Below are 24,011 nucleotides of genomic sequence, written 5' to 3' on the forward strand. Positions count from 1 at the left end.
TCGCACTTACTCTCCTCTTTGAGGTCGCCCGTTAGCCATTGTATCCTTCTTAGACAAATAAACGCTTCTGTGTCGTCGTTTACGGTCAGACAATTCCACGGTATTTGGCTTTCGGCGGTCATCCTTGAAGAGCAAACGTAATATACAGTTTTATGCAACGATTCAGCAACCACAGTATGAACAATCGATACCCTCGTTTTTGCGCTCCCTTTTCGTCCCGTAATATCGATTTCTGATACTGCAGGCCGCAAGTCAAGATCAAGAAATCGTACGCGAGGTTCCCTTGACTCAACACCGTCGCGTATTTCTCTCTTCTGGCATAAAGACACGAATGCAATCGCGTGTGCTCAGCAAGGCGCGAAAATAATCAGTGTCGCTCGTTAGCGAATAAAACCAGCTATTTCCAGCATTAATATTTAAAGATTCAATAACAGTGTATTGAAGACTACCTGTTGATCGCTACCATAGTTCCGTGGACGATATTGATCCAAGTCCTCGCGGCGACGCTGCGACGATATTCCGAACAGAATCTTCCTCTGAATGTTAGTAGGCGTGCCTCTGCGCGGCTTCGTTTATTATCGAACGGCAGACCGTGTGGCGATATTAATGTAAGGTTCGTAAATTGCGTATAATTCTGCGTTGATCTATAAGATTCAACGTTATCAACAAGTAATGTAAATTAGAAAGAAAGTGCAACAGTTTTGAAATATTTTCTTGGCAAATTTTAACAAATTAATAAACAAGTTATTTACAAAATGCCTCAATATTGTAGTTGATGAATTTACCGCAAAGCGAGATACTCTGCGAAAGCAACTCCACAATCCGATGCGCCGACAACAACAATCCTCATATCGATAATCGTGCGAGGCATCATTGCCAGTCTTGGCGATATCACAAACAAAGAAAATCTATCCTTATCGCTATCGTCATAATCCTTTTTACCCTCTGTATTAGTTCCGCTGTTATCAATATTTTCTAGAGTAATCGGGAATTTATAATTGGCTTGCCTACGAGGATTAACTGGGATCATATCGCTTAGACAAGACACCAACGAATGCACTCGCGTCTGCAAGTAACGTGTTGCGTCAAAATTATAGAAAATCAAATACATCTTAATCGAGTCGCGTATAAGTTACGATTGATAATGGTTACAGAATTTAGTGATTTTACTTGGAAACGTGTTTCGAAATCAGGAGTACTATCGTGAAGCTCACCGATATGCTCTCATCCTCGTGATGAAGCCGATAAAAGATTACCGTTAACTCGCTCAAACGTGCGATCTCGCGGAAGAAGAAGCGATGATAAGCGGAGAAAATCGGCATGAGAACGAAATGCAATAGGCGCCCGTATTCATCTTGACGAATACTCTGCATGGACACATGATCTTCCACATGATAATAACTTCTAATGAAGTCGACCTGTTTCTCCGCGCTACAAAAGAACAAAGATCATACTTTATGCTAACATGTAGAAATTAAGTTCAAGTTTATCTGACGAAGTTTATCTGCATCAATATATTGGGTTGGCCAAAAAGTAATTGCGTTTTTTTCCAATAGATGAACATGCATGTCTTGAAATGTAACTAACTTCATTCTAAACCGCAAATTCATTATGTAGGTTAACAACTCACAGTTCAAGCTTGTTTTAGAAAAAGAAAGTACACGATTTCGTTAACAATTGTTTCTTTGCCGTCGATTTCAAAATGGAAAATCAAAAAGAACATTTTCGTCATATTTTGTTTTATTACTTCCGAAAAGGGAAAAACGCTGTGCAAGCTCATAAAAAGTTATGTCATGTATATGGCGAAGATGCTTTAAACTGCGGCAGTGTCAAAATTGGTTTACTAAATTTCGATCTGGAGATTTTAATGTGAAAGATGCACCACGCTCAGGAAGGCCAATCGAAATTGACGATGACAAAATAAAGGCACCGATCGATTCCAATCGGCGTTTAACGACACGAGAGATTGCTGAGAATCTTAACATATCGAAATCGAGTGTTGAAAACCATTTAAAACGACTTGGATACATTAGTAAGCTCGATATTTGGGTACCACGTGAGCTCAAAGAAATTCATCTCACTGAGCGTATTGACATCTGCGATTCGCTTTTGAAACGTGAGGAAAATGATCGATTTTTGAAACGTATGATAACAGGCGACGAAAAATGGATCGTCTACAACGTCAAACGAAAAAGATCATGGAGCAAGCGTGATGAACCTGCTCAAAGCACTTGAAAAGCGAATATTCACCAAAGAAAGATTATGCTGTCAGTCTGGTGGGACTTTAAAGGTATTGTGTATTTTGAGCTGCTTGCAAGGAATCAAACCATTAATTCAGACGTATACTGTCGTCAACTGGATTGCCATCAAACAGAAACGTCGAGAATTGGTGAATCGCAAAGGTGTTGTGTTTCACCATGATAACGCTAGACCACGTACAAGTTTGGTCACTCGTGAAAAATTGTTGCAGCTTGGATGGGATGTGTTACCATGATGTTACCACATCCACCATATTCGCCAGACCTGGCACCATCAGATTACCATTTGTTTCGTTCTTTGCAAAACGCCTTGAATGGTAAAACCTTGACTGCTGATGAGGATATCAAATCGTTCTTGGAATTGTGTTTTGCTGAAAAAGATACGAACTTTTTTGAGCGCGGAATCATGAAGTTGCCTGAAAAATGGCAAAAGATAATCAAACAAAATGGACAATATATTGTTTAATAAAGTTTTTGTTTGCCATGAAAAATTCGCCTTTTATTTATATAAAAAAAAACGCAATTACTTTTTGGCCAACCCAATACATAATAGTACCACAATATAGCAAATCCGAGTATCGTGTTGTGGCATTTGAAAACGATACACTCTAGGTCGGGCTGTAAAAGATCCACCGCAAGATCAAAATCAGCCAAGATCCGCTGCCTCGTTGGTACGGTGAGTAAAAGTTCCTCTACAGCTTTTCGGTCCCGTATTTGGCCGCGCCGACATTTTATTTCCTCGCAGAAAGCCGCACGGTGAGCAACGTACAGCATCATCGGGAAATCTTTGTTACATCTCAACGGTACGCGCTGAGTACCCCATTAAAATTGAGATGAGTATCTACAGGAGGCACATAAGGGGCTACAGTAGTTTCGTTTAGTACCACGAAATGTTGGAGATATTGTCGGTACGGATGAAAAGAAGGAAGAAGAATCGCGCAATAGTCGAGATGCGGGAAGCAATCGAAGGCAGCCTCCAAGAAATCGCGGGACCAATGAGGTCTCTCATCTTTGCGCGCCGCGAAGATTTCCAGGACGAAAGCGTTTATCTCGCCGTGATACGTCGGATGCGGTAAAACGTTGTGGATGAGCCGCGAGCGCGTCACTTCGTTGTCTTCAATAACGGATGGAGCGTCTCCCTCTTCTTGCAAAGGAACGTAATGCTTTATTATATTTCCAATTTGATTAAAATCATAGTTTCTTCTTCACATTTTGCTTGATAAATTTGATAAAATAAGTACAAAAACAACGAGAAGAGAGATTTGTGATGCTGTATCGAAGAAGTTTACGAGACAACTTACGGAATAACTGGAACGTTGCGTCAGAGAAGATAGTTTCTCGCAATCTCGATTGGAAATGCGTGTCAAAGTAATCTGAGATCAACGACAGATCGCTGAGCGACATGATTTGAGAATCATTCGATGACGGTGCGCTTGAATTCAGAAAGCGATCCAGATGCAACTTGTAGAGCGTTTTCGACTCGAAGGGCCGAATCAAATCCGTGGATCTCGCACGAGTATCCGGAGGTACATTGTCACGTTTCCGCTGAAATAAAAGTGTCGTGCTAGATACTTTAGCGACGTCGGCCTAAAGAATGCTACTGATATCCATGACATTTTCCGAAGAATGTTTCAACTATGACTACAACACACCAGGTTATCGATACTGTCGACTTGTACGCTCGACTGAAAGAGTACTTTTGCTCGCGCCGTTGTTTCTATCTGCTCATGTGTGGAAGAAACTTTCCCATTTTCCTCACTAGATGATCCTTTAAAGGATATTCATTTCTCAATTACCGTTTAATTATCAGATCATCAGGATTCATAAAACGTTAGCTCCTCTTTTCCATACTTGGCTCATCTGCAGCTACTTTGTGTGCTTGAGTACTGTCGCTCAAATCCTGATCATGTCGCGCGAATGCGGAGTGAACAAGTTCGCTAGTAACCCCGGCGACGTCGGCCGAGGTCTCGTCGTCCTCGCAGGTTTTTCTCAGACCATGGTGCGGCGTCAACTCGAAATTCTCGTTGAGCTGGTCAACATCGATCGCGGAGTCGAGGCATACGACGCCCGCTGCCGAGCCGTCGGCATCCTCGCCGATGATCAGCTGGCGGCAACCGTCCGGATGACGGATCATCTCGCTGATGTAATAGGGCCCGTAGAGCTCCCCGAGGCGCGTACTCTCGCCGCCAATGATCGGTATCGCGTCATCGTTGTCTTCCTCTCTGCAACGTTGTTGTTGTTGATGATTCGCGCAATTCGCGTAGACTCGTCGAGCAACGATTAATCGATGAGGATCCTCACACGACTCGCCGTATTCTTAGCTTCGGACGTAGTCGACGTCGATCATCCAGATACAGGAACTGCGGTTCCTGTAGCGCGTCGGTGTCCCGCGTGCCCTTAGCCGAGACCCTGGTCATCTCTCGCTCGAACGCGTCCGCTAGAAAATTATACGGGACTCTTGTGGCGTACTGGTTCGCACCGAGGCGAGCCGCGGCCGCGCCACGGAAGAGGATCGTAGGTAGGTGGACGTGGATCGGCAGAAAGGTCACCTGGCGTAACCCGAGGAGGCACCACGAGAATCACGTGCTCGCAGTAGGTGGTGATGTCGAAGATCGCAGCCAGCAACTCCCCGAGGAACTCAGCGGCGTAACGCTCGTCCCACACCAGCAGGTGCACGAACATCGTGTTCCTCACCGTGGCAGCAGGGATCCTTTCCCAGAAAAGAATCCACTGATCAGATTCAGACTGACAGGGGAAGGTTTTTAGGTGTTACACTCGGATTTCAAATTTTTTCGCATGCAGGTAGGGAGGTCCCCAAATAGAAGAAAAAAATAAAAGTAGCGGCCCAAATGCATATTTGCGCGCTACGCGCGCAATTTTCGATGGTAGGCTAATTACCCAAAAATGCTATTTCCAATCGAATTCTTTACATTTTTTATTTCACCTAATGCACATTTATATTGCTTTGAATAATTTTGTGTGTGTGTGTGTGTGTGTGTGTGTATGTGTGTGTGCGTGCGCGTATGTGCTTCTGTGTGCGTGTGTGTACTTGTGTGTGTTTAGAAAATACGAGCGTCTAATGTAATCTCGTGCCGCGCGAGCACAGTGCGTACAAAAGGCCCATTGCTCGAAAATGGTATTTGCATCGTAACTTTTTTAATTTTTTACTGCAACTGCCAATGCACACAATTTGAAATAATTGTACATTGCGCAAATCGTAGTTTGCTCTTTCTGCGTGATTTATTGTATGCGACTTTAAATAGATTTGATCAGAATCCATAACGAGGACATAAAAGATCTGGTCAAGGGAGGTTTTTAATTCCTTCAGTTTTAATTTTGGTTTTGATTTCTTTTTAAAGCGTTGTGCATTGGGTGAAATAAAAAATGTAAAGAATGCGATTGGAAATAGCATTTTTGAGTAATTAGCCTAACATCGAAAATTGCGCGCGTAGCGCGCAAATATGCATTTGGGCCGCTACTTTTCTAATTTTTCTTCTATTTGGGGACCTCCCTACCTGCATGCAAAAAATTAAAAAAATCCGAGTGTAACACCTAAAAACCTTTCCTTGTGAGAGAAACGTGGATTAGCATTTCATCGCGAAGCCTCGCAACTCCGTAATTCGTGTCCTGCTTGGACTTGGAGCTGCTTGGACGATGCAGATGAAGATGGAGGATTTACTCGTAGATCGTCCTCAGCCAGGACAGCCAGTCGCACGGCGGCACGGACGGCACATTGGGATAATTGCAGAGGCACACTCCCGAAACGACATTGTGCTCCTCGTCGTACTGGACGACCGAGAGGCAGGAAGTCTCGCTGCAAAATTTCACGTAACGGTACACAACGGCGGGGCGCGATTTACATCGCCGACGTAGTAACGAGCGAGCATAAGTACTAGAGTCGTTCCAATCTCGCGTCCCCGAAGATCTCGCGGGTTGTCGGGCGCACCAGGCGCTCCAGACGTGGCACATCCGATGGCTCGGCGCGGCGGTACCCCGCGATTCTCGCGGGTGTCGTTCCCTTGTCGGAACCTCCGTCCGATTCGCCAGGTTCACTGATCGCCGACATCGTTGAAAACTGTTCAGTGAATTTATAGCGTCAACATTGACCCGACGATTTTCATTTGGAATATCGATCAGTTCTCGATTCGCTGACTAATCATTTCGAGATTAACGCGAAATTAAATACATACGGCCGTATTCGATTACTTGTGCGTTGTGCAAATTTTACGAAGGGAAAACTTTGCATTTCCTTCTTGATATCAATTTTCCTCGTGCTGGGTATTATTTTGTATTCTTGTATATTGTTACATGCGGCTAAGTTATTATGATTATGTCTTTGTGTGAGTTTTTATTTATTCTTGCTCAATATTGAATTTTGTATACTTTTATTTTTTCTTGCTCGATATTGAATTTTGTACAATTTTATTTATTCTTGTGCAATATTGAATTTTGTATACTTTTATACTATTACATCCGGTTAGGTTATTATGATTATGTCTTTATACCTTGCATACTTATACACTGTTACATGCGGCTAGGTTATTGTGATTATGTCTTTATGCCTTGCGTTTGTATCAGGGTTTGTATTTACTTTAGCTTATTTTTATTTTGCATACGTTGCGTTCGTATTTGCATCTGTCTTGCCTTAATGTTGTATTGCGTTCTTGGACTTTTTTACTTGCTATATGCGTTTATTAAGTTTAAGTTACATGCGTTTAATTAATTTTATTAGGCTGTATCTTTATTCTTTGTGTGCAATTGAATTTAGTTGTCTTGATATGCGTTTATTAAGTTTAAGTTACATGCGTTTAATTAATTTTATTAGGATGTATTTTTATTCTTTGTGTGCAATGAAATTTATTTGTCTTTTTTAACGACTTTAATCAGAATATTTGGTTGGCATAATGCCTTTTTTCTTTATCCTGCTTTCACTCGATTTTGAACTTTTCGGTTCTGGAGTCTGCGATTTGGATTATTGTATTGCTTATTTGATTATTTACGTTCATTGTTATCCTGTTTATGATCTTTCGTGACACTAGAGGGTAATTTCCCGTTCATTGAATAAATTAAATTAAATTATTAGGCACGCGTAGCAGCACGAGCCCGATTAATTGACCGACAACCATCGGGGTGAACAGTTATAAGGGGAGGGGAAATGATCTCGTGCGAGGAAACGATCGATCGGAATTGCCGGGTGTTGAGTGACCGTGGGAAAAGCCTGTCGGACTGTATGACCGGGACTGCCCGACCGACTTTGACGCCCGCAAAAAAGGTAATAACAAAACTTCTCGGGCGATCTAAACGGAGAGGCAAAGTAATCGCCTCGCTTTCTCGCTCCCGCGAGATCTCTGTCCTCCCTTCTCCCGCGCCAGCTTGCGGCGGCTCAGCTCCTTTCCATCTAACGACCGGCACCTGTTAGGTAGCGCTCACAACGTCGACGTCACGTCAACGTTAGCCATCACGACCAAACGCACAAACTCCATGACGCGAATCATTCGCTTCGCGCTGAAATCGCCTACGAAACGCACTCCGCCGCACTGGCCATTACGCACGCGTGCGACAGCCGAGCGCGAAAACGTGCTGCACGTCGAGTGCAGATGCGATATTACCCATACGGCACCGATTAATACAGAAAGCTTTCAGGAAGGTTTTAAAATCATTTCAAGATTTCACATTTCATATGCAACATTTCTAAAAGGATTCCGTAATATGTCATATGAAATGTTTCTAAAACCTACCACATGCAATAAATTTGAAAAAATGTGAATATTGTAAAAAGTAAAATTATATATATATATATATATATATATATATATAATTTATGTTGCATATGAAATGTGAAATCTTGAAATGATTTTAAAACCTTCCTGAAAGCTTTCTGTATTAATATATATATATTAATACAGAAATTAATACAGAAAAAAAGGATACGTGAAGATAATGCATTTTTTTGTCAACTGGTTAGCTTCACTAAAGATCGAATACTTGGTCTAGGTATATATATTCACCAAGTTTCCCTTTAAAAAGCGTGAATTGTTGGCACATTGACAAAGAGCCATTCTTATATTATATATTTCCCTTTTTCTTCCTCCAAATAGTTGATTAAAAGGAAAGAATTATATAGATATATAATTCTCTGTTCAACCAACACTTATATTTGAAAGAAAAAAAGGATACGTGAAGATAATGCATTTTTTTGTCAACTGGTTAGCTTCACTAAAGATCGAATACTTGGTCTAGGTATATATACTCTTTGTCAATGTGCCAACAATTCACGCTTTTTAAAGGGAAACTTGGTGAATACTTGGTTTAGCTATGTATGTGTATATCTATATACATCTTATATATATTATGTATTTTTTTCATTAAGCATATTTATTATATTAATTAGATTGCAAATATTAAATAAAAACGTACAATAAAAATAATAAATACATTTTATATATAATTTTTATTATAACTTTTTAGTATTTGCAATCTTCTGAATACTCGTATAATAAATTTAAATATAATTTCTGAAGTATTTTCAATTGATTTTAATAAGAGCTTTGTAATTTGTGTGCAACATCATAGGAAAGTTTCAAAATTATTTCAATTAACCTTTAGTAATATATCAAAAAGATTTCAGCTATTTTAATAATCTTTCGGCAATATTTCAGAAAGGTTGCAGATTGATCTATACCTTTCAGCAATCTTTCTATAAGGTTTTGAATGCAAGTGTCGCGGACATTTTGCTATTCCGGAGTTGTCTCATAACTGTTGCAGAAACATTTTGCAATGTTTATGAGATGCTTTAATCTGTCAGATGAAATACTTCTGAATATTTCTGAAATGTTTTCGTGCTGTATGGGTATATTCCGCGACGACGCGCGGAAATCAGCAGTGACGGACGATCGTCACGGTACGTCGCATCCTCTACGTTCTTCCTCCTCCGAGCCAAACTGCGCGCCGCTCGAGTCTTCCCCGGTACCGTTTCACGACGAGTTCCTTCCTCCTGTTCGCTCGTTTTCGCGCTCCGGCGACGCATGCGTCGAATTGGAGGATCTCGATTCGTCGCATCGATAATCGCGAAATTCAGGGTGCGACGACGCATTATGCGATATACTTTAGCGGAGAATCGCGGAATGGCGGAGAGAGCCGGCAGGATTCTGCAAAAATCATAATTATCGGAGACACTCCCTTTTCCTCTCGTCTTTCCTCGCCGGTTGCCAAATCGCGCTGCGACCCCCGATTACCTCTTTGACTCGCGGCGTTTCCGAGTATTAAGATAATGACTTTCGTCATGCAATGACGATGGGATCACGATACGCAATCCCGGGATAACCGGCGCGCGCATCTCTCGATCTTCCACGAAGCTGCAGAGATCAATTTTTTACGTTCCTGCCATACCCAGTGAGAAATAAGAAGTCGAATCGATGCCGATTCGATGTCGAAATCTCGATGTCAAGGTATAATCGATGCTCACATCAATTTCGATATTCGGGTGGTCACAGTTTCGAGTATTCGTCGATATCGCAATTCTTGAAAAATCGATATACCTCGTCTATTAATAGAGAGCGCTTTTCAACGCGATAAATGAGGTCTACAAATGGAGGGAATTCCATTCCGATCTCTCTGTAAATTGACTCCACTCTATTTATGAATAAGTGAGAAATAATTCGTCGATTGACGTCGAAACGATGCCGAATCGATGTCGAAACCGTCAAATCAACGTCGATTCGACGTCGATCGACGAGTCATTTCTCACTGGGTATTTTATGAGACTCGGCAGCGTATTCGCTCTTCGTTTCCGTAATATTAATTTAGAACAGCTTTTTTAATTTATCTAAACTGGATACGAGACGGAAGGAGGGTATGTAGCGCCTTTAACTTACGTTTCGATGTAGCAAAACTTGAACTAAAACTTCTTTTCTTGTACTTATTCTTTTCGTTCGTTCTTCCTTCTAAGGTCTTTATTTCCTTTTCTTTCACTCTTCTTTGCGAATAATTCCAAACACACGATAGACACGTTAGATTAAGGTCGCCGGATGTAACGGAACAGAAGGAGAAACAAGACGTAAACAATAGCGCAATGGTGTGGCGCATCCGCGCGCGCGATTGACAGCGGAACCTGGCGGACGATTGTTGGCGCACAATTCGAGTGCATTTGTTAAAAAAAACATAAAATTAGCTATATTTTTTGATTACTCGCATAATTGTACATATATATACATATGCGTGTGTGTGCAAAATGACGATGCGACGACGAACGCCAGGTAGTTTCATCAGCGGGAAAGTTTCGGAAGATCGAGGCGACCGTCTTCGCGAGCTGCTGGCAGGCCGAGAGAACCCCTTCGTCCCTCCTAATTAGCTCGACGAAGATCCAGCGACCGATTACAGACCGTGAGACGGGCCCGGTCGCGGAAGAAACGCGGCGCAATAGCGGCTTCGTGCAGCGCGGGGACGTTTTCGTCGATAACCGCGCGCGAAACGCGGAAACGGGCGCGAAGACGTCGCCAGCCGCTCGAGCCAACGCTCATCATTTGCTTTCTCCCTAGTACCGTTTACGCCAATTTGAAATCTTGATAAAACAACGAGACGGTGAGAGAACGGAACGAGTCGGCTCACGCGAGATGCCGCTCCCGCGATACGATTCGGTAAAGTCACACGCGAGGAAGGCGCGTCGTCGCGCGCGCGACCAGCGTTCAAAACGCGAGCCGATCGACGCCGTCGACGGGATCGCCGTTCGTTCGCTCCCGCGAGCGCCGGCAGCGTTTTACGCGATTGCACGCGCGAACGCGTTCACCACGTTTCAGCGCTCTCCCTGCGCGCGCCGCGAAAAAAAGACCCTTCCCGCGTACGTACGCACCGCGGGCCACCCGTGGAGAAAGGCCAGCCTCACGCTCGTTCCGCTCTCGCCCCCACTCTCGCGCACGAGACGCGGAGGAGTGTTGCACTTTATTCGGACAGAAGCGAAACACGCGCAGAACGTGATTGGTTAAAGCCACTCGACTCGAATCGCGCCGTTTTTTTCTTCTTCATTTCGTGTCTTATGATACAGCACGGGAGGAAATCTGCACGCATCGTCCATGAGATGCGATGTATCGATAATTTAGATATTCAATTGATCGAAAAGAAAGCTCCAATTCAAACTTTGCTCAAAAGTTCCCTTTAACTATTTTCTCGAGGTATAACATGTCGGACCGCGCCGTCCACGCCTTGCCCCACTCGTTAACAGCCATTTGTGACCAACAGCTAATATTTACCAGATTTCCGGAATAATATTGATCCACTAGATTGCGCACACTTCGCGTGTACGTGACCGAAACGACAAGCGCGTGGAAGTACATTCTGTACGACGTGCAACATCGATCAAACTCCAAAATATTTCAAACATTGTTCATAAGTAAAATCTGATTTCTTCGTAAAATAAATTTGCTAATCTCAATCAGGGGGGGGTGTAACCTGTCTAGTAAATTTAGAAAAGATTGTCAGAGCGATGCAAATGCGATTCAAATTTTTAAATTTCAAAATTCGAAATATAAAGCGCCCTCTATGACCGCACGCTTCTCGTCTTACGGTCGATCGATGATCTTAGATCTAATGAGGAAACACGTTGAAGACGGAAAGAGCTTACTCGTATCGCTTCGCTGCGTCTCGGAGACGATCGGAGAGCGGACGTGGGGGACGAGAGACCCGCGTTCGGCGACGGCACGCACGCGACTGAGACTTTCTGGGATCGAGCTAAACACTGCGTAACGCAAAACACAGAGCGCAGAGTGGGAGGCGAGCTGTTTTACGCGTATAGACGTGTAGCCGTTTCGAAGTGTTGGCAATGGGCAAGCGTGCAAGCTAGAGCCGCACGAAGACGCGACAGAAACGATAAGGTTCTCGCCTTTTGCAGGAATTTGCAATTCGGAATATTAAACGAGCGGAACTCTGGTGCGCATTTATGACACTCTCGAAAGCTCGTACTTCGATACGAGTGCCGATCGAGTGAAATCTATTAATTCTGATTGACTGACGTCCATCTTTGCGCACGAGAAATGAAGATGCTTTAATAATTTATAAACACAAGAAATGTGGTAGACTTTATTACGTAATCTACATGATTACGTCACGGTATATAAAACGCACATTTTTCATTGATTTTCAAGAGCGAATGTGCAAAACGACACGTGTGCATGTAACGCAAATTCTTAATAAATGTAAGCTTGCACACGTGGCTGAGTCCGCGTGATAATCCGTCCTTGACCCAGTAGTTTCACTGTTGATCGAGTTTAATCGCGCGAGAATGTACGACGTATACTTTTCTTACGTAGCGCAAAAACACTTTATCTTGTTAATTCCCCATAAAAAGCAAACTTTTATCCTCTGCTTCTCTTTTTCTCTGTTCAAATTAAGATTAAAGTTTTATAAAGTCACATATAGTAATGTGTTCAATAAATACTATACCTGAAAGGATGAGGAATTCGGCAAATAAAATTGTTAAGTTCTTTTAAAAATATAACGTTTATTTAACGTATTTTAAACGTGTTCTTATAAATTTATGATTTATTAATCAATTTAATAATTAAATCAGATGAGAGCAACCGTATCTAAATATAGCAAGTTGGACATTTTTGTTTTAGTCGCTCTCTTACACAAAAATCACGATTTATCATGATTTTAAAAATCATATTATGTTTAAAATATTATAAATTAACAGTTAAAAAAGCAATGATAAAAAAAATGATTCAGATAATTTATTATGACAAATTGTTTGATTTAGAAAGAAATAATAAAAAATAATTTAATCAAGCGGTTTATATTAAAAGCAAGGTAATAAATAAAATGATATATTTTGAATACGCCAGTACACTAACATAGTATAGTATGTCACTAAAATATTATAATCATTTCGTATCCAAATAATTCGCTCGAAATAATGATCACAAATTACTTATACATATAATAAAATTATACATAAAACATATATCAATTTTACAATAGCAAAACTTGAGAATATAATACAGAATGAATATTAATTCGATGCACCTTATATTTGTCAAAGTTTTAAGCATATGGCCGTTAAAATATGTTAAAGAAGATGCTGCATCCGATCTTCTTTATTCCTATCGCTATAAATCGTCCTGACCGGTCTGTAATATCTGTTTTATAATATGCAATGGACACAAATAAATTCCAGGACAGCTTGTAATGAATTTCGCGCAGACAGATATTATATCTCATTAAAGAACTCGCAGAAAAATAATTTAATCCAGTCTTTTTAATCTTACTTAATGATACTGAATCGCTTAAAGTGAAACTTATGACAAATACAAACTGTTATCACTGCTTGGAAAACATTCCGCACTGTATCGTAGAATATTTTTATAATACAAGTAAAGCATTATTGTATTTCTGTTTAAATTAAATTTTCTATGACGTAAAGTGTTGAAATGTAATCATGCATTTTTGAAAATCATGCATGATTACATCAATATATAATTAAAAATGGAAGCACGCCATAAACAAGGAAGCTTACATTATGCACGCAATAGTCGATTGCATAATGGTGAATTAAAAGTATATTTAAGGATAGATATCTATTGAGTCAAGTAACCAAAGAATTTGAAATTATATAATAGATATAATTTCAAACATTTCTCTTATACATGTTTATATATATACACGTATACATATATTATAGGCGAAAAGTACTTATTACAAAATAATTCTTCCATATTTCTCTTTTAACTAATTGCTCTAATTTATTTACAAGATTTTACAAGAAATTGGACGAAAAATTTGCGATTCTGTTATAATAATAATTATAATTATCAATAATTATATAATTATAACATAGATATTAGATAATTATAATTATTCATAATTATCATATAATTATAATTGTTAATGATAATTTACGATACTTCGAAATGATGAAATCCGAGCGACTTTTAAATAGCGAATTTTTCGAACGAGATTCTGAGCGTTGGTGCTTTAAGTTTAAATTGCACATTTGTCTATTTTTAATGTTTATGTTATATCACAATAAAAGTTATGCCGTTTCACCTGTTTTCGTTTGCTGGATGCTCGACTAAGTGTCTCCGACTGGCATTTTGTGCGATATGCCGAGTATGCTCAACATGTTCAATCACGTTTCTTCGGCCTTCCTCGTCTGCATCAGCATCTGGGGGAGCATTGTCTTTGTTCTGTACGGTCTCAACTTTGTACAATATGTCGTGGCAAAGGGGACATCGATCCTGAACGTACAGCCACTTTCGCAAGCATACACTATGGAAATAATGATTGCATTGGGTGATCTTGGCGCTCTGCATCTCTTGATAACAAATAGCGCACACGTCGTCCAATTTCTCGAGCTGTTCAGCTTTCGCTTCCGGTAAAGAGTTGATCTTATTCACTGCCGTCCGTCGCTTCATGAAGACGCTCCAGCCGGCCCTAGCCTCGCACCATATGTTGAAGTAAGCGTGTATGCACATCATGACGGCCCGAATAGCTCCGCCAGATTCGAAGACTAGTATCCAGAAACCGTTGAAGAACAGTATTATACCGAAGGCGAACTCAACGGTATTGCCGAATGATCTTATGATGTACACACAGTCGTCGAATTGTTCCCAAAACGCTCCTCTGTACGCGTCGATCAGGAACAGCGAGTATATCGCCAGTGAGACCAATACCTTGACGATCACCTCGATACTGAAGACCGACACAGCCAGTAACCACGTGCTTACCGTAAAGTGAGACCACAGGAATACAAGTAACGATACTGGGAAGAATATCAGGAAAGCGCAGACTGCCAAAGCCCGCAAGTGTCTGTGCAGAGCCGGATTGTGAGAAGCACTGAGCGACATCAGAAGCGGATTCACTATGTTGTGCACAAAGTGCAGAATCGCCGTGAACAGCAGGCAGAAGTTACGGCACAGTCGTACTAGACGCTTCTCCCGATCGAGACTCGTCAATCCAGTCTGCAGGGCAAGAATGTAGAACAGTATTGCGGACACTGTGCCGATGCTCTTCTCGTCCTCGTCTTCCGTCAGCAATACCCATTGGAAGAAGCAGCCGATGTAGTGGCAGATGAACGAAATTATGCTGGTCATACCGAGAACGGCGGTCAAAGTCTCGCAGCCATTCACCAGCAACGTCCTGATCATGACGTAGTAGTTAAACGTATCATGGTCGTAGTGATTTCCGAGGATCTGTATCACTTGTTCCCCCATTCGCAGCATCCAAAATGTACGAAGTACGCACGGCACGTTCAGGCGCATCCACTCAGTCTCTGCAAGAGCGGAGAACCCGTAATCACCCACGAAATTGCGTGCGTACCGATAGCCCATGTGGAACGTCTTCAATATGGAGATGCTGTTGTACCAGATGATAAACTTGCACACTGCCAATGGGATCAACGTTGCGCAAACCGGCGCGTGATGTAGATACTGCAGCTACAGAAAATTTTTCCATTTAACATCAGAAAGACATATTATTTTAATAATAATTAAAGAGAGATAATAGCATGTTACGCGCTTTATAGTATCATGAAACTTGATTAATTATCTCTCGAAACTTACCGGCAAAGGATGGATGCCCAAAATGGATGGTGACATAAAGCTCAGTACAAGGAGCTTTTGAACTACAGGATGCCTTGGGGCAAGATGAATGTAACAGAAGATGCTAGCCAGCACGCATTGTAGTATGTAATTTTGAATAATCAGGAAGCCTGGACCGTTGTACAAAATGTCTGATACATTCAGGTGTAATATATTGTCAAGTATGCTGGTCGCAGGTTCATGAACGCTCATATAAGCAATAATAGCTTTCATTGTACTAACATTTGACCAATATGAGACGAATATCACTCCCACAGATATTAGATACAGATATACGATTATCAAATGTTTGGTGCACAACATAAACGTGTACAAGGCTATCACGTAACCTGAAAAGAAAATATTACAAAACTATGAAATTGTAATCCATTTATTTATGTTAATGTGAAATGACAGCTATATTGATTTGCAATGAAACTTTTTTAATGTAAAGGAACAAGTGTCTCTGCACATGTAATATTTTTTTCTTCATAACTACAACTTGGCTCCCCGCAACAATTAGATAAGGTTTTATTAAAAGGCGCACATAATCCAGGACAAAGAGAAAACAAATCAAATCTTCATCAGATATTATTTTATCAGATAAAATAGATAAAATTAATCAGATAAAAAGAATTAAGACTTTATGCTTCCGAGAAAAATGCTTACATTGTATACAAAATTGTTTGTACACAAAAACAATGTTTGCTCTATCATGTGATTTAGAGACATTAATCCCGCTACATAAGAAAAACAATTTATTTCATTAGTCTTACGAGATACAATTTGACCCTGACATTAAAATTTACTAATATTACACAATCGTTGTATCGAGTGTACTCACCTATACAGCAGCATAAAAATTTGAACGTCATTAGCAAATAAGTCTTGTAAGCAATGTACACGAAATTAAATTGTTCCATCAAGAACGAGTACGTCGTGTATGTCGCGACTGAGAAGATGGAGCTGACGTTGGTGGTCCCCAAATCATTCTCAGTATAGTTCAGTACGAGTACGTCACCAGGTAATCCAAGACCGATCCTGAGTAATTCGTCGATGATAAATAGGGGTGGCACCCTCATCAACACGTCAGCAAAGCTGAGAACTTTTTCTCTTATGGAAGTATCCATGTTTGTTGATGCTGTACCAGAAGATGTTCCAGAAAAACAAGGAAGACACGTTCTTATGCACGTTTTAACGTCACGTGTGGAAGTAGCATGCCGGTATGGAATAATACAAGGACTTTACCTAGTGCAACAAACAGAAATCACCGTTAATCAAGTGTTACCTCAGTTCATAACGAGATGGTATATTTATGCGCAAGGGAACGACTTTTCCAAGAGAACGCTTCTCACCAATTTCGCTAAAGTTTATCACGGCTATCACGCAAATTGGAATTTGAATAATTGCTAATCTACATTAATTCAGACCCAATGTTGACACGTTTTTGAGGTTATGATGCCTATCAAAACACTGCCATATCGAAGAGTACAAACACACAATAACGCATTTCTTACTGTCTTAAGACTTGTACATATCGTGCGGTATTAACTTTGTAGTAATATCAGGATTTCACTGGAATTTGAGATTAGAACCGCGTTAGAAACACGATCAAAATAAGAGGATTACTTACTTACTTATTACAGCTTTTACTACATCTAATTACACCTCGGTGAAGGTTTGCTACACACTCCGCTCTAAAAATATCGCTTATAACGTATTCAGTCATACTTCGTTATTACTAAAGATGAGTGGAATAAATTATCTAATTTATTCCAAATCAAATTCATCGAAATTTCTTGCCACTTGATTACATGCAAACATGATAAATTTTAATCGTTAAAACAAAGTACAACGTTGCACGATATATTTTCACAAATTTGCTTTGCAATGAATATGATAATCACCAAGTGAGAAAGTACACGTAACCCTGACAAGTAAACCACGTAACCCTGACAAAGGTCATAACCTTAAAGCAATATCCGTTTAAATCGTACAATAACGTTTCACTTGTTCGTGGAGGCGCGTACACCTTTGCGTCCAGCAAAATGTACGGGTCTAAGAAGCTTGGTGAAATCCATTAAGCGCATCCTTTCCCGAGCGGGTCGCCGAGCAAACGTCAACGCGAAGAAGATCAATGACGCGAGCGACGGCTCGAGGGAACTTACCAGCAACGAAATATCGCGAAGGGAAGCGCGACCGATCAGACGGATCGTAATCGGTGGTGCATCGCGCCCACCTCACTCCGCGATGACTCGGCGAACGATCATTAATGACCCCGGGGGACTCGAGTCGCGACGCGAATCGAAACGCGGGACACGCTCGAGCGCACCCGCGACGTTCGCGAGTGACGTTTTCACGACGCCATCGCTCGGCCGTTATCGGCCGTTACTCGCCTCGTTTCACCCGCGACGATTTCGACCAGCTGGTCGGACGAGCCATTCGGGGTTCTCGGAAACGCGCCGAAACACGCCGAGCGCGCAGCGAAGAACCGAATATTCGTCGACGAAGGGGCGATATCGCCGGGCAGCGCGCCGTGCGTTTATTATCCGGCGATATGCGGTTTTCTATCAATAGACCCGATCTTGCACGCTTTTCTATCCTCGAAACGAGATTGCTCGGCAAATGTCGCCCTTGAGGGGCGATCTCTTCCTCTTTCGATCAAGATTCGATCGATGGCGATCGATCGAGACCGCTCCAGGGAACTGCGAGATAAAAATGTCGCGCATTTGTACAGCGATTTATTGTTTCTTCTCTGGTGTTGCTTTGGTTTACATCGATACATCGTCTCGTGCCGTCGCGACGTCGTGATATTCTACTTTTCGTACTTTCGTCGCTCGCTCCTCCTCTCTCCCTCTCTCTCTTACACAAGTCATAACCTTCGTGTGTGCGCGCGCGTCCTTCATCCTGCGCACGCGCCCGAAGAAAACGCTCGCTGGCATTCGCGCGCGCAACGTGGACGGTACGAAGGCTCGAGAGCGCGTTTGCTATAAAAAATCTTACATCCGGGCTTGCACGTGGTCGTTCAATAAAAATAGAGCATCCAACCTTCAGCCAGCAACGCAACGGCTTTTTATTATCACATCGAGACGGGTTTCGCGTTTGCCGAGATGGGAAGTACGACCTGAAGTTGCCACTTGCGTACGTATGAATCAGCGATGCGAATGCGATGGCGCTAAGGCATGTTCAGCTTTGCGATATTCCAGAAAAGGTTTTCGGCAAATGTACCAACGAAACATGAGTAGACTGATCTGCGAACGGCATTGCGAAACGCGTTGCTCGCGGCCGGCGAATGTCGTCCCGATCGCTTGACAAATGCGATAGTGTATACAGGGTGTCCCGGGTTTTAACCGACAAACTGCGGGAGCATATTCTACTAGTGGAAATAAGAAAAAATTCTTATATCGAGTTTGCTTAGAAATGCTTTATTACAAAGTTATAAACCAATATTGAAAAGAAATATCAGATAAGTAACAACGGATTTTTTCACAAAAATAAAAATTATCTACGCAATGATTTAGTGACGCATTTCAAAATGTTGTCCTTGCACATCGATACAAGCTAGACATCGACGTAGTGCAGAATTTGTTACGGTACGACATTCCTGAAAATTTTGTTGCATCTCAGTAACTGAATTAGTAATTCGTTGCTTTAAATCTATCTGGTACTCTCCTGTTAGGAAATCTACGTTGATACTCTCGTACGGCAGCTCGTGCATTTCCGTCACAGAATCCGTACACGAAATGAATATCGGTGCATTCCTCATTTGAAAACACTTTTGGCATTCTGATAGTAATTGCTAGTTGACACGACGATTGAAATCTAACAGCTACTGTTGTGAAAGTAACAATCATACTGAATCGTTTCAACATAGTGAACATGAATACACGTGAATACACGTAACATAAACATCTTCGACCTTGCAAATTCTACACTATGTTCCGTTGTTACTTATCTCATATTTCTTTTCAATATTGGTTTATAACTTTGTAATAAAGTATTTCTAAGCAAACTCGATACAAGAATTTTTTCTTATTTCCACTAGTAGAATATGCTCCCGCAGTTTGTCGGTTAAAACCCGGGACACCCCGTATACATGGAAGTGTAGATACCATGCTATCTAGCCTGCCGAGTCGATCGGATCGCCAGCCGATTAAATCTACGTAGCAGTTGACAAAATGAAAGGAGTGCACGACGAAATACACGAGTCACCGCGAACGCTTGCAATAATTGCTAATGATGACGAGGCGGCAATGCAATTAATTACAAAATAAAGAGCAAGTTACATCTCGTCGCGCGGTTACTCGTTACGGATTACAATCTGGTACAACACGTATGTTCACTCGCAGCAAGGAATTAAAACACTGAATTACAAGAAACAATACGCAATTTATTGGCTCTAGAAATCGGCGCATAGGATGTCCAAGGTATCTCGAATCACAACTTAACGGTACTTACGTGAAATCGATTAAACGACTGTGCGGATAACGAATGGAAACGATCCAGAGTACAAAAACTTCAAATGAATCCGTTTATATTTAAATCACTAAGTATTTAGATTCTTTTCTATATGCGATTCGTCAAGAGTTTCACTCATGATCTACGAGCTTAATCAGATCAATCTTAGATATATATAGTTCGATCATCGCATTTTCCTTTTAAAAAAAGCTACCTATTCGCTTCTATCGATTAAGGGAGATCTTGAAAATTATTTGTCCAATATGTCGAGAATGATTTGTACATGAAACTTATTTAACTTCGATCAATCCTATAGACTGGTGATCGCCAAAGCGGTTATTTTATAGTAATGAAGCTTCTGCGTTAGTTGTTTTTTTAACATAGAAAATTACATCTCACGTGTGCATAATTTTCCTCTGTTCATTGTACCTCAATCTCGTCTCTATATAAATCTGTAACTTTACTCTTATGTTATCGTGAAGCTGTCTTTTTCATGCTAATTTTACTTTAGAAATAAGTTTACATCGTCACAATTCATATTCAAAACTCACACGCAACACAAAGGATACGATACAATATCACTGGCAAAACGTCGATGTTTCTTCCTTTCCTCTTCTGTAGGAATTTTTTAGAAGTACATCGTAATGTGTGCATCTCATGCGTCTTTATACATTTAAACAATACTCTCGCCGTGTGTGGAAATTACAATATCAATTGCGATGAAAGCGTACAATTTAACGCGCGGCAAAGCTTTCAGACTTTGTGGTGCACATATCGATTGTCCTTGTAGACAGCTGCCGTCGAAAATTTCACGCGCAGAACACGGTATGTACACATGTACCAAGCAATTCTTTGCGAATACTTTTATTAGTTTTGTCGCCAGCATCATCTACTTTATTACGTTACTTTATTGAATTGCTTATATATATATAGAGACAGCTATAACGTTGATGCCATGTCGATATAATATATTACATTCCGCATCAACGTTATAATTCATAGTATCAATATCATATCTCGCATGTTACATTAATATCCTTGCATATATCGTGTACATTTTTATCGATCCATAGCTTGGGAATACGATCGAAAGAGCTATGACAACGCAATTAAATTGATATCGTCTCGGAAGAATGAAATAACTTGGAGGATTGAACGTGCGAGTTTTCAATATGAACTCTGCTTCAATATGATTTGGATTATTTATCAAAGTTACATTATACTGGTGTATATTGTTCAGCAAATACTTTTTATTTATATAAACTCTGCAAACCCAGCTTACCATCGTCAGAAATGCACTTTTAGGTTTATTTTATCCATGTACGAAATTGCTGCTTATATCTGTAGGAGTACAAGAGTGTGAACAAATTATTATATTGATAAGAAAGATTAGAAAATCTGTATTCCATCTATTCAATTTTCATTAGTCTCCTGGTCGGGGCAATTTCCTTTTAGAAAATGACAATTGATATACATTATTTTGAATCGGCGCCGCTTATTGCTCGATATATTTAGTGCAGCAACATTTAGTTATGTCCGGATATAAAATGGAAGGGAAAATATGTTACTCTCCATTATCGTTCGACTCGTATTGGCGACTGGTCTGCGACCGAGACAAAGAAGAATCAGTTTGCAGCAGTAATCAACTAATGAGAAAATAGGCCTACGTTTAATATGTGACACTAAATCGTAAATGGTAGACAGATAATTTTGAGTATGTCGAAAGTCGAGCTTCCTCATAATGGTAACTGTCATTATTTCGATTCCGTAAACAGCTGTAAATGCTCATTTATACTTTAATCGATCGGCAACGCTCGGATTATCAATTGCAATGTAATTCGTACGAGGAAAACCTGGTTTCATGGTTAACTGGGAAGTGCGGCGTGACAATGCAAAGTTATTATTATCACAATGATTAGATTAATCTCGTTGGCACGACTGATCTTCCGTTTTTCGCGCTAGTTAGGCATGTTAAGTAAGGAAAACTTAAGGTTTGTACCACATGTTCGTATTCATTGTACATGGAGAACCGGCGAGCGGCCTCCCCGCAACTCATCATCCTCGCCCTCCACGCTTACACCGCGGCGCCGTCCCGCACCGCGATATAATGATCCTACACTCGGTCTACAGTGACTTGACGCATAGACTGCACCATGGAATGGCACAATTTCTATAATACACAAGCACAAAGAATCATTAATCGTTGATACTTATAAATCATATATTAACTGCCAACACGAGTCTGCGAATTAGTCGAATCACATATTTTGCCGGATTCGTACGTCCTCTCTTTCATCAGCAGATACATTTGAGCTAGCGGATTCGATAGCCGGAAGAGTTATGCGTGTTTCGCGTTTGCATGTCTTTTTTTCCATTACACATATGCGCGCGACAAAGTATGGGGTGCAAATTCTGTATGTCTGTGTGTATGTTCCGTGTATTTATATAGCGTGTATGAACGTGTGAGCTGCGTGGACGGCGGTACGTACACCACTCCTCGGTCAGTCAACCACTGACAGACTAGCAGTCGACTTATCGTTTCGTCGTCGGTATCATTTGGACACCATGGTTCCACTGGGAGTTTTCAGTTCAACGTGCTTAGCTCACGTAAGTATATACCGTTGTATAATCTACAAGAGACAATTGGTTTGCGTTAAATCGAACATCGTTAGTCGTCGCGGCGTTGTTTTCTGGCTCGACGCCAATTATCCGAGTCCTCGACATACTTGCATACAGATGTGCTAGAGTTTGTCTTGGAATAGGAAGAGATTGTTCGTAGCGGCGACCGCCACCACGTTTTCCGATGGATGCCATGCAGTGTGAAGTATTTTCTTATTGAAGTCCAGGCAGTCGACGCTGATCTCGTCCTTCTTGCGTTTACCGCCGGTGCATACCTGTACATCACGTATGTGGAGCATGTAAGTGTTCGTTTGAGTTGGCGTACAATGCAAATTGCTCATGCATAAAACAGCAGCTCATAAATGTATTAACCTTTCTTGGCTTCAGGAGTGTTTTTGGTTTGGCAATGTCGCGTGCTGCCTCTAAAGTAAGATCGCGCTTGGTCGTGCGATCGAATACTCTGAAGAAATTGTTGTACGAGCCCGTCATGATAGCAGAGTCATTACCGCTCCAACAACATTCAAACTTGTCGAAGATGCAGTCGTTTTCATACAATGAACATAATTTTGATCTTAAATATTCATGTACCTATGGTAACAAAATCATGTTGATGAGTACACAGAGTATATTAAAAAAAGAGGTAGAAAAGAGATTTAAGAAGACACTTACAGGATAACATTCAATTGGCTTCGTCTCCATTTGCAAATCCCACACTTTCACACTGAGGTAGTCTCTACTGATCATGTATCTCCCAGAATTACTGAGTTTCACATCACTTATACTTGAAATAATTTCCGAGAAGAAACTCCTGTTGGTTGGATCCTCAGGCTCTTCGAAGAGTTTGCTATGCTGATCGCAAAGAGCAGCAGATCTCATGTCGCAAAGTCTAATCGTTCCCTTGCTACTACTGTACACCAACACGTTGCATTCCGCGGGATGAAATTCCGCCGCAGTTATCACTTCCGTTAACTCTTCCATATTAGTTGGCTTAATGTCTACTATATCTGTATATTACCGTTAGGAAAATCATATCTGGAACTCGTGAAATATATTTATGTCTCTCTCACACACACATGCATATTAAAAACAAAAAGATTAAAATACAAAA

General features: G+C 41.0%; 3 protein-coding genes across 11 annotated transcripts in view; all 3 read right to left on the bottom strand.

Annotated features, from left to right (window-relative positions):
- Window positions 1-20: 20 nt before the first annotated feature.
- On the bottom strand, window positions 21-4,940 carry LOC109610744 (cilia- and flagella-associated protein 61-like). Its single transcript, XM_026972064.1, has 10 exons — window positions 4,808-4,940; window positions 4,095-4,574; window positions 3,911-4,026; window positions 3,560-3,803; window positions 3,143-3,402; window positions 2,815-3,068; window positions 1,215-1,431; window positions 786-1,066; window positions 450-644; window positions 21-314 (listed from the first exon to the last, which is right to left on the bottom strand). Exons 1-10 carry the CDS (start codon window positions 4,938-4,940, stop codon window positions 119-121), a joined length of 2,376 nt encoding a protein of 791 aa, XP_026827865.1. The 3' UTR covers window positions 21-118.
- Window positions 4,941-13,059: 8,119 nt separating this feature from the next.
- Window positions 13,060-19,174, bottom strand: LOC105275713 (protein TRC8 homolog). Of its 4 annotated transcripts, none has more exons than XM_011332763.3 (4): window positions 17,995-19,174; window positions 16,671-17,074; window positions 15,809-16,176; window positions 13,060-15,682 (listed from the first exon to the last, which is right to left on the bottom strand). In XM_011332763.3, exons 2-4 carry the CDS (start codon window positions 16,954-16,956, stop codon window positions 14,291-14,293), a joined length of 2,046 nt encoding a protein of 681 aa, XP_011331065.1. In that variant the 5' UTR covers window positions 16,957-17,074; window positions 17,995-19,174; the 3' UTR covers window positions 13,060-14,290. The 4 variants fall into 4 exon arrangements, with proteins under 4 accessions (XP_011331065.1, XP_011331068.1, XP_011331067.1 ...); XM_011332766.2 differs by lacking the exon at window positions 17,995-19,174 and adding an exon at window positions 17,824-17,988; XM_011332765.2 differs by lacking the exon at window positions 17,995-19,174 and adding an exon at window positions 17,460-17,988.
- Window positions 19,175-20,195: 1,021 nt separating this feature from the next.
- LOC105275712 (protein phosphatase PP2A 55 kDa regulatory subunit) overlaps window positions 20,196-24,011 on the bottom strand; it is a 29,261-nt gene continuing 25,445 nt past the window's right edge. For all 6 annotated transcript variants that reach the window (XM_011332759.3, XM_011332758.3, XM_011332756.3 and 3 more), the window contains 4 exons: window positions 23,573-23,907; window positions 23,276-23,491; window positions 23,011-23,178; window positions 20,196-22,914 (listed from right to left, as the gene is read on the bottom strand). In XM_011332759.3, the coding sequence (XP_011331061.1) occupies window positions 23,026-23,178; window positions 23,276-23,491; window positions 23,573-23,907 (704 nt within the window). In that variant the 3' untranslated portion in view covers window positions 20,196-22,914; window positions 23,011-23,025. The remainder of the gene's footprint in view (window positions 22,915-23,010; window positions 23,179-23,275; window positions 23,492-23,572; window positions 23,908-24,011) is intronic.

The sequence above is a fragment of the Ooceraea biroi genome, chromosome 8 (assembly GCF_003672135.1).
Source record: "Ooceraea biroi isolate clonal line C1 chromosome 8, Obir_v5.4, whole genome shotgun sequence".
Taxonomy (NCBI): domain Eukaryota; kingdom Metazoa; phylum Arthropoda; class Insecta; order Hymenoptera; family Formicidae; genus Ooceraea; species Ooceraea biroi.